Source organism: Micromesistius poutassou (genome assembly GCF_964030765.1).
Source record: "Micromesistius poutassou genome assembly, chromosome: 7".
NCBI classification, from domain to species: Eukaryota; Metazoa; Chordata; class Actinopteri; order Gadiformes; family Gadidae; genus Micromesistius; species Micromesistius poutassou.
In genome coordinates, this window is record NC_140277.1 from 17,744,991 (window position 1) to 17,756,231 (window position 11,241).

Genomic DNA, 11,241 nt, shown 5'->3' on the forward strand with positions numbered 1-11,241 from the left:
ATACATACATACATACATACATACATACATGTATGTTTATGTGTAGTTAAACTTTCTGTATCAAATTTCTAAATAAAAGGCTTGAGTGTATACCATTTTGAAACAGACGTTATCTAACACACCACAACACTTCATGTTGTATAGATTATGACATCTTAGAGGTCGAAAGGTTCCTTTCTACAGCAGATTCAGCTTCCGGAGCAGCACCATGGACAGCGACAGAGGTAAGCATTACGGTTTAAAGGTGTAAAATTGGTTTATACTATCAACACTAACACTCCTCATCAATATGGGGTTTGGGTCTACAATGAAAGCAACATACAGTGAATATAAAGGCAATCGTGGAGCAGGGAAGGGTAAGGCAGGCTATGATGCCACGGCATTAAAGCCAGCCAATCAAACCTAGTTGCAGCCTTTTGGAACCCATTCCATTGTGGTCTGTTGCCACATGTGCAGGTGAAGACGGGTCCGCCCCCTGGTGGTCTAGCAGGAGACAACAGGGGACATCTCACACACTTGCCACAGGTTGATTAAGTGCCTTATTGACAAGCCCATTCGGTAAAAACGGCAGTGAACCCAAAATCTTGTTTTTTTTTTAAACACGTGATCTTGCGCTTAGATATCGATGGCATTTTGTCTTGATTGTTTGATTGACTGTTTGATAACAATTAAACACAAGCCTACCTGTTCGTCATGAGCATTTAAAAAAAACTTTAAACAAGAAGCATGTTTTTGATAGTACTGTACTATTTTGAATTGGGTTGCGATGGGTTGTATTTAAAAAAAAATGGATCCCCAGAAAAAAAGGTTTGGGAAACACTGATGCAGACGATATATATATATCCACCCTGAGCCGAATAAAGGAACTGCATGTGGAAGGGGCCCTTGTGGAATCTCCTCTGGTGTCAGCTCGGCCCTCCACCCGCCTGGGTTCTGGAGTGGAAAGTCCCAAAGGTGTGTTAAGAAATAAAAACAACAAAAGTAAAGAGACACAGCTTCAGGATGAGCGACGTTAGCGGCGTTTCACTATTGGGTCACCCATCACGGTCACGCCTGTGTGGTTGCAGGAACCAGCGGGTGAGCTGAGGACCAGGGGGGGGGCCACTCCAAGGCCCCGTTGTCCCACATGACCAGGCAGGCGGCGGCGGAGGCCGGGCAGCAGCCAAACGGCGCCGTCTTGATCGCCGTGCCGGCGGGCGTTATCAGGCTATAGTCTGCAGGAAGGAGGGGCCGGTGGAGCGCTCGCTCCCCGCTTACATAAAAATACCAATAAAGTTGAGACAGTCGACGAACGGTGCAGAAGAACAAGTCACACGGTGAAGCATGGTTTAAACACGAGGACTGACGAGCAGCCCCTCTGGATCAGACTGGCGAGCAGGAGAAGCTCGAGGCTGAAGTCCACTCCCCAGCAGGACCAGCGGCAAGGGGCAGCTTCTTGTCCCGCAAGGACATCAGACATCAGACCCATGTTGTCATTTACTAGAGAAACATCTGCTTAGGTAGTATGTTTTTAAGTAGGCCGAGGTTTCAGCAGGAGAACACACTGGGCTTCCTGGGAGCAGGAGCTTGTGCACACGTTGTCAAAACACACGTCACACTTTTCTGTTTGCAAGGATGTGCAGCAGACAGAAGAACCGGTACTCCGGTACATACAGTATATATACATATATATATAAACATAAGTATATCTGGCTGGAAGTAGCTTGCTAAGCTTTTAAATATTCTCTGTGCACATGCATTATCAGTATATAATCACTATGTCATGACTATGTATATTTGTTGTATGCATATTGGTTTTTATATGCATGTATGAGTACAACACACAGACTGGTGCATACGAGTCTGTGTGTTTATTTCAATCTAAACCCGTCCTGGCAAGGCTCCAGCCTCTCCCCTGTATCATAAATATTAGAATATTTTTATAAAATTTATATATATATTTTTTAGAATATTTTGACATTATGCTGAACATGATATATTTTCCCTGAAGTATTTCTTCTCCTACGCGCTGTAATAATTGATTTAATAATTACATTTTCTACATTCCTGTATATACTCCAATCGTATCCAGTTTTATAACCAATACGCCTTTGAAGGGAAGTAGTTAACACAGCTGGGGCACAAGCTTATGGCCCTGAGTCCTGTGAGGGGCCGCTGGGGGTCGGGGGTCGGGGGTCAGGCTGTCTGTGTGGCTGTGGCACCAGTAGAGGCCGTCCTTTATCATGAAAACCATCCCTTCTTCCAGCAGGGCAGTGCTCGCAACCGTAAGAAAGTAGTGATGTATGAAGTATGATTCGTTTTGAAAGTATACTGTGTTTGTATTGCAACACCTTGAAGCACTTGTCTGACGAGAGCAAGAGAGTTGTGTTAAATCTTACTGTACATTTTGTGCTTTGTCTTTTGCATCAGTAAAACAACAACAACATAAGTAAAACAACAACCCAGTATAACACAAATATTAGCAAGGCTGCTTCTTGACTGCCGGGGACACATTTATAATGAATATCAATAAATGCAGCATTTGCAGTTCAGCAGCATTACAGAGTACTAGGTGAGGGAGAAGCTGGAATCCTTGACATGAATCAACCTAGCCTCCTCCTCCTCCTCTCTCTCTTATTGAGTAATAGTATTGCAATTACATTGCAATTATAATTATATACCAACATAGAGTAATTGCACATGGAGAAGATTACTTTTGTTTTGAAGATGCAGTGGAATACTGACCAACACTTCATCACTGTGCCCATGCACATCAACAGCGATTCTTTTCACGTAGTTTGATCTCCACAATCATCACATGAAAGCTGGGACTCCACTGATTGGAACAGTCTAAACTATATCACTCTGTGACTACAACTCAAAACAATGAAGAACAAACGTCACTTTTTCTAGTTACATCCACAGATTATGTGTCACCTTTGATGTGTCTGTCATCGGAGTTGTGTTAGATCGCATAAAGCCACCATCCACAGGTCTTCTGGAGTCTGGGCACCATTTTGCACCTGAACACGGTGTTTACAATTCTGGCCTTCAACCAGAACACACGTCCTTCATCGCCATCTGCTGGCCGTATGGGCGTAAGGCACGTAGACTAATAGGGCCTACAGGTTAAACACACTTTCTGTCAAGGCTCTGCAGGAGAGCACATCTGCTGCGGTGCCCCGGGTGGTCTTCACCGCCGCCCTGGGCCATATACAGGTGCATACCGTAGCTCGGGGCTTGAAAAATCCATATGTTGTTTCCTTCATCTATAGCTGTGTTTCATATTTATTGTATTGTCTAGCCATCCTACCTTCCTCAGTGTCATCTAAATGTTAACCTTTGTGCTTGGGTAAACCAGTCACAAGGGTAAGGGTTTGACATCAGCAATGTGGGGAGGATCTGAAACTGTTTAAATAGGTCTGTCTAACTGTATTCTGGACTCACTTTGCTAAAGAGGAGTCTAATGTATGCATGCATTAAAATAGGTCTACAACTATTGTATGCTTTGACGCAATATCTCTAGAGAAACTAAACCAAGGCCAGACCAAGGAGCACCTCAAGCCCAAACAGAAGTCCAGAAGAGAACCATGGAGCGCACGTTCCTCCTCTTGGTGGCCTTCATCTTCTCCAGCGGCCAGTGCCTAGATACGGACCCCTCCTGGGGTCGCAACGCCAGCCTGGCCGTCTGCCAGCCCGACAGCTGCGCCCTCATCAGCGAGCTGTCCGCCATGCGGGAGCGTCTGGCGGCCGTGGCCCGCACGCAGGATGGCCTGCTGGAGAGCGTCCGCTCCCTCAAGACAGAGATGGCGGCGAGCCAGACCGAGCTAGGGGTCTGCAGCACCCAGACCCAGGAGCTGCAGAGGCTGACCCAGGAGCTGGCCCAGCAGCTCAAGGCTCTGCAGGAGAGCACATCGGCCGTGGTGCCCCGGGTGGCCTTCACCGTCGCGCTGGGCCATAAACTCAGCCCCGTCTCCATTAACATGGTGGTCAAGTACCCGGTGATCATCTCCAACATGGGCAACGGCTACAACCCGGCCACGGGCTCCTTCACCGCCCGGGTGCCCGGTGTGTACTACTTTAGCTACACCATGTACAGTGATGCCGGTCAGACCAACGCGGTGATATCGCTGATGAAGAACGGCCAGAAGATGGTGTCCACCTGGGACACTGATCAGGACGACACCACCGACAGTTCAACCAACGCCGCCGTGCTGCAGCTGGAGGCTGGAGACAGCGTCTACACCCTGCTCTACGCCAACCGTGAGCTATATGACAGCACAAGCCACTACAACACCTTCAGCGGCTTCCTGCTCTTCCCTCTGTAAAAGGCCCGTCGGCCATTTAGTGAGTTGTGAGGTTGATTTGCCAGTGTGATGGTGGGTGAAAGGAGGGGTTGGCTGGATTGGCGGTTTTTGTTATTTGGTTTCATTTACTTACTCAATACTTAACCTAAAATTACAGCCAAGGTATCAAAATGAACAAGAACATCAAATGTGCATTTTTATGTGATTCCCAACATTTGAACAAGAGAGAAAGATGGCAAAAAGATACCTCAAATCGTTTTTCATAGAACTTCTCTTAAATGGCATGATCCTTTCCAAAAACTCTTCCAGTCTCCCTCCCTCCTTCCATGTCTTCTGTCTCTCTGCCTCTCTGTGTGGACTGTGGACCTTGCTGGAATTCAACTAGAAATTGTTAGTTTGGTGTTACTTAGCCTATATTTTAATTATATTACAAGTGCCTTTCGAGCTAAGCACGGAAAGAACAAGTCAATTCTATAGGCTACATAATCCATTGGCTATGTTACAGTTTCAACTATTTTAATTTAAAAAAATGGACATAGTATTTATTCAGATTCAACATTAATTCCATGTTGTTACTCTTCAATATCAGTCATTAGACTAAATAAAGTCACATTTGGCAATCAGCGGGGTCCAAGTAACCTATTCTCGCAATATAGACCCTAAAGGTTTTCTCATGGTTTGACAGCCCTCCTCAAAACAAAATGACAAGGTGTCTTAATGTAGTCTAGGCTATCAACCAATAACCAAATTACTAAACTAATTAAAGGCCATGACACACTGTTACTTTCTGTTAAATTCCTTCTTTCTGGGTCAGACTGGGAATAAATTCTGAGGTCTTGGTTAAATACATATCTATGGCAGCAGGTAGGCCTATCAGTATACAGCTGTGTTCCCATGTCAATGCATGATTAAATGCATGATAAAAATATATATAATCACATTTTGAATGTCCTATGTCAACAACAGCCAATGGCTTTTATATAAGCCTTCCTTCAATTTGTTTATACTAAGTAAACAAGGACTTTTTTGTAAAAAAATTTGGGTTATGGTTATCAAAAACGTTCGCCGCGCACACGCGCTTCTCATGCCCACTGACATTTTATTTGAGTCTCACTCCAGCCAAAGTCCCAAAGTTGGCAACCCTGGGTACAAGTTAGCAGCCGGTTTGATATTCACCGGATATTCGGTTTTGATTTACCACGCAATCGGATTCATCAACACAATTGCACTACATTACGGTGTTGACGACGCCGTATCGATAAAAATCACAAAGACATGTTGCTGCTATCGATGTCTGTGTCACACCGCGGTGAGGTCAAGTTGGGGTTTTGTCCTGTCTCCATGTCTTGTCCTGTCATTTCCTGTTTTATTTTGAAAAGTAACTCTCCTCTCGTTTCAGGTCACTTGCCCTTCCTCATGTGTCTTGGTCTGATTGTCTGCTGAGTGTTTCCACCTGTTCCCTGTTACCCTGTGTATTTGAGTCGGCGTCTCCCTTTGTCTTGTGTCAGTGTGTTCGTCTTTGTTCATACCTACGTACGTTCACTCCTACCAACCACAGTCTTGTCTCTGCTCTGTATTCGCCTTTGATCGCTTTTGGTTTTTGTTCCAGTTCCTCGAAGAAGAGTGATTTTCAGTTGTAAGTTTCAAAGCATAGTTTAGTTCCTTAGTTAATGTTTTCATAGCCTTTTGTTTTCTCCATTTGGAGTGATCTTTTGTTTGCTCACGTTTTCATAAATTAGTGCCTCCAGTTTTCAGGAGAGTTTCAGTTCTTATAGACGTTTCATAGTCTTTTGTGTTTTCCTCCTTTTAGTGGAGTGATTATTATTTTGTATCTTTGTAGTCTTGTTTCTCCCTAGGACAACCTTAGTTGAGTTAATTTTCATAGCCTGTTTTTGTTACTCGGTCCTGGAATTATCTTACCTGATTCTGTCAATAAAGACTTTTATTGAAGAACCCCAAAACCCTGCATCTGCGCCCTGTATCCTTGCCTGGTCGTGACAGTACACACTGACCAGTATGGACGCAGCAGGGTCCGAGCAGCTAACTGCGGCTCTTCGGGCACAGGGAGCTCGCCTCGCCTGTCAGGATGAGCAGATGGCTGCACTGGGCCAGGGAATCAGTGGCCTCGCCCATAGTCATGAGGACTTCATGGCTGTCGCTGCTGCCCAGATAGGGCAGCTCACTGAGCGGATGGAGCGGTTCTTCAGTCGCCCTGATAAGACGGATACTGTATCCGCTGCGCCTGAACCCCCACCCGTCCCCACCACTGCCTACGCCGGAGCTGGAGCCCGGCTGGCCCCTCCCGAGCGATTCTCAGGAGATCTAGGACAATGTAAGTCATTTCTTACAGACTGTGAAATGCATTTTGAGCTTTTCCCTCACGCATTCCCCACAGACCGGGCCAGGGTTGCCTTTATGATCTCCCACCTGGCGGGTAGGGCAAGGGCGTGGGCCACGGCGGAGTGGGCGAGAGGATCCCCGCTCTGCAGCTCCCTCCAGGACTTCAAGGTGGCCCTCAATAGGACCTTTGACCCAGTCTCTACTGAACGGGAAAAGGCAAGGGAGCTGAGCGGGTTGAGGCAAGGTCAAGAATCCGTGTGTGATTACGCCATACGCTTCCGGACCTTGGCTGCGGAGAGTGGTTGGAACGCCATGGCGCTCTATGACGTCTTTCTGAAGGGGCTGGCTGGCCCTGTTCAAGAGCATCTGCTACCATTGGATCTGCCGCCGGACCTGGACTCCCTCATCGCCCTCGCTGTCCGAACGGATAACCGACTTCGGGAATTCAAGGCTCTCCAGGGAGGGCGCCAGCAGCGGCCAGACCGCCCACAGCACATCTCCGCTGTTTCCTGGTCTGATCCCTGCCGATCATCGCTAGATCAGCGCCGCCTGTCTCCTTCGGCTGGATATGAGGAGCCTATGCAGCTGGGCAGGGCCCAGCTCACTCAGGCGGAACGACAACGCCGCCTCACGGAGGGGCGGTGCTTCTACTGTGGGGAGTCTGGACACCTCGTAGCCGCCTGCCCGGTCAAGGCAGCTCGCACGACGGGCCAATCCACAGCTTCAGGGTCTGCTCCACGTAGTTTGACCTCCATCAAGGTAACACACAACACCACAGTCATTGAATTGGATGTTTTAATTGACTCTGGGGCTGATGAAAGCCTAATGGACTGGGAGATGGCTAAAAGGTTGGGGTTAAAGACCGAGGTTCTTTCACAGCCCATTAAAGCTAGTGCCTTGAATGGTACCGCCCTGTTCACTATTACAGATGTCACAGAGTCTGTAACCCTTACCTTAGACAATCACTCTGAACTGATGAATTTTTATTTGTTTCACTCACCTGCACGCACACTGATACTGGGATATCCATGGCTTGTCAGCCACAACCCCCACATTGACTGGCCTACGGGTAAGATCCTGGGTTGGGGGGAGGACTGTGAGGGGAAGTGCCTGAGGGATGAGACTTATGGACAGGCTACCACGATTATAAACACTGTGTCTGCTCATCCTGCCATAGCATCCCAGTACCCGGATCTAACCTCCGTACCCACCTGCTACCACCACCTCAAGGAGGTTTTTAACAAAGTCAAGGCCACGTCCCTTCCGCCGCATCGACCGTATGACTGCGCCATCGAGCTCATCCCCGGCTCCACCATTCCCAAGGGCCGCCTGTACTCTGTGTCAGGGCCTGAACGTCAAGCCATGAAGGACTACATTGAGTCATCACTGAAGACGGGGCTCATCCGCCCGTCCTCATCACCTGCTGGAGCCGGATTTTTTTTTGTAAGCAAAAAAGACGGGTCCTTAAGACCATGTATTGATTACAGCCCCCTCAATGACATTACTATAAAGAATCGCTATCCACTTCCTTTAATGTCGTCTGTGTTTGATCAGCTTCAGCAGGCCACAGTATTCACGAAGCTTGATTTACGCAATGCTTACCATCTCGTGCGAGTTAGGGAGGGGGACGAATGGAAGACTGGGTTTAATACTCCCAGCGGTCACTATGAATATCTGGTCATGCCCTTTGGTCTCACAAATGCCCCTGCCGTTTTCCAGGCCATGATCAATGAGGTGCTCAGGGACTTTCTCGACCAGTTTGTCTACGTCTATCTAGATGACATATTAATCTACTCACGAGACCTAGACACTCACAGACGCCATGTTAGCCAGGTTCTTCAGCGTCTTCTCGACAACCACCTGTATGTCAAAGCGGAAAAGAGTGAGTTTCATGCCAACACCATCTCCTTCCTGGGCTTTATCGTAGCCCCTGGAAGGGTGCAGATGGATCCGGCTAAAGTGAGCGCTGTGGTCGAGTGGCCAACGCCTGATAGCCGCAAGAAAGTTCAGCAGTTCCTCGGGTTTGCTAACTTCTACAGGCGGTTTATCAGAGGCTTTAGCGCAATAGCTGCTCCCCTCCACACTCTGACCCCTCCCCAGGTTCGGTTCAACTGGAGCCCGGAGGCGGAGGAGGCGTTCCAGACCCTCAAGCGCCGCTTCACTTCTGCGCCCATCCTCATTCTGCCAGATCCACAGCGTCAATTCGTGGTGGAGGTTGACGCATCTAACGTGGGGATCGGGGCGGTCCTATCTCAGCGGTCAGAGGTGGATGGCAAGATGCATCCCTGTGCCTTTCTGTCCCGGCGATTGAGTGCCGCGGAAAGCAACTATGACGTTGGCAACCGGGAGTTGCTGGCGGTCAAGGTCGCCTTGGAGGAGTGGAGACATTGGCTGGAGGGGGCACAGCATCCATTCATTGTGTGGACCGACCACAAGAATCTTGAGTATATTAAACAAGCTAAGAGACTAAATTCACGCCAGGCCAGGTGGGCATTGTTTTTTAACCGTTTTCGCTTCACGTTGTCTTACAGGCCGGGGTCCCGGAATGTCAAACCAGACGCCCTGTCACGCATCTACGACCCTGAGCCTGTTGCCAAAGAACCAGAACCCATCCTCCCACTGAACTGTGTGGTTGGAGTGGTTACTTGGCAGATAGAACAGGAGGTGAAGCAAGCAAATGGTGAGACGCCCCCACCCAGTGGGTGCCCAGAACATCGTTTGTTCGTCCCTGTTGATTTGCGCCCACAGGTAATTCATTGGGCTCACACCTCGCTGCTCACCTGCCATCCGGGAGTCCGGAGAACCATGTTCGCCATCTCCCAACGGTTCTGGTGGCCATCCATGGAGTCGAGGGTCCGGGAGTACATCGAGGCATGTTCGGTCTGTGCTCGCAACAAAACATCCTCCGGGCCACGCATGGGACTCCTGCAACCATTGCCAATCCCCTCCAGACCGTGGTCGGACATTTCCATGGACTTCGTCACAGGGCTTCCAGTTTCGAAGGGTAACACCACAGTCCTGACCGTGGTGGATCGTTTTTCCAAGATGACACATTTCATTGCCTTGCCAAAACTGCCCTCAGCTAAAGAAACCGCTCAAATTATGATGCAGAATATTTTCAGGATCCATGGATTTCCTAAGGACATTGTGTCAGACCGGGGCCCCCAGTTCATCTCCCGGTTCTGGAAGGAGTTCTGTCGGCTCATCGGTGCCACAGCAAGCCTGACATCAGGATATCACCCGGAGGCAAACGGCCAGACCGAACGCCTCAACCAACAGCTGGAGACCGGTCTCCGATGCCTCGTGTCCCAGAACCCGACTTCGTGGAGCACCCACCTAGTCTGGGTGGAATATGCCCACAATTCTCTGCCCACCTCTGCCACAGGTTTCTCCCCATTCAAGTGTGCCTATGGTTACCAGCCTCCTGTGTTTGCTGACTCTGAGCCAGAAGTATCAGTTCCCTCCGCCCACGCCCTGGTTCGCCGCTGCCACCGCATCTGGGCCGCCGCCCGTCAAATGCTCATCCGTCAGGGGGACAGAGTCAAACGGGCAGCAGACCGAAGACGCCGTCCTGCACCCGAGTATCGGCCCGGGCAGAGAGTGTGGTTGTCAGCTAAGGATCTTCACCTTAAGGTTCCCTCTAAGAAGCTGGCTCCACGGTTCGTGGGTCCTTTCCCCATCACCAAGGTCATCAGTCCAGCTGCCATTCGTCTCCGTCTGCCCAGGTCCCTCCGGGTCCACCCCACTTTCCACGTCAGTCAGGTTAAGCCCACTAAGGACAACCCCATGGTCCCGGTCACCAAGCCTCCACAGCCTCTAGAAGCAGCCGATGGGGGTTCACTTTATAAAGTAAAGAGTCTGTTAGCTGTACGCAACAGAGGCCGGGGTAAACAGTTTTTAGTGGACTGGGAGGGATACGGGCCAGAGGAGAGACAGTGGATCCCACGGAGTTACATAGACGACCCTTCCCTTATTCAAGACTTTTATAGGGATCATCCGGAGTTGCCTGGTCCGTCAGGTGTCGGCCCTAGAAGGGGGGGTTCTGTCACACCGCGGTGAGGTCAAGTTGGGGTTTTGTCCTGTCTCCATGTCTTGTCCTGTCATTTCCTGTTTTATTTTGAAAAGTAACTCTCCTCTCGTTTCAGGTCACTTGCCCTTCCTCATGTGTCTTGGTCTGATTGTCTGCTGAGTGTTTCCACCTGTTCCCTGTTACCCTGTGTATTTGAGTCGGCGTCTCCCTTTGTCTTGTGTCAGTGTGTTCGTCTTTGTTCATACCTACGTACGTTCACTCCTACCAACCACAGTCTTGTCTCTGCTCTGTATTCGCCTTTGATCGCTTTTGGTTTTTGTTCCAGTTCCTCGAAGAAGAGTGATTTTCAGTTGTAAGTTTCAAAGCATAGTTTAGTTCCTTAGTTAATGTTTTCATAGCCTTTTGTTTTCTCCATTTGGAGTGATCTTTTGTTTGCTCACGTTTTCATAAATTAGTGCCTCCAGTTTTCAGGAGAGTTTCAGTTCTTATAGACGTTTCATAGTCTTTTGTGTTTTCCTCCTTTTAGTGGAGTGATTATTATTTTGTATCTTTGTAGTCTTGTTTCTCCCTAGGACAACCTTAGTT

The 11,241-nt window shown here is 48.8% G+C and overlaps 1 protein-coding gene across 1 annotated transcript; it reads left to right on the forward strand.

The window, feature by feature from the left end:
* Positions 1 to 3,569: 3,569 nt before the first annotated feature.
* LOC311350614 (C1q-related factor-like) lies at positions 3,570 to 4,307 on the forward strand (the record flags this gene model as incomplete). The annotated part of the gene is made up of 1 exon (XM_084470682.1): positions 3,570 to 4,307. The coding sequence occupies one exon, from the start codon at positions 3,570 to 3,572 to the stop codon at positions 4,305 to 4,307; it is 738 nt and encodes a 245-aa protein (XP_084326808.1).
* Positions 4,308 to 11,241: the final 6,934 nt, after the last annotated feature.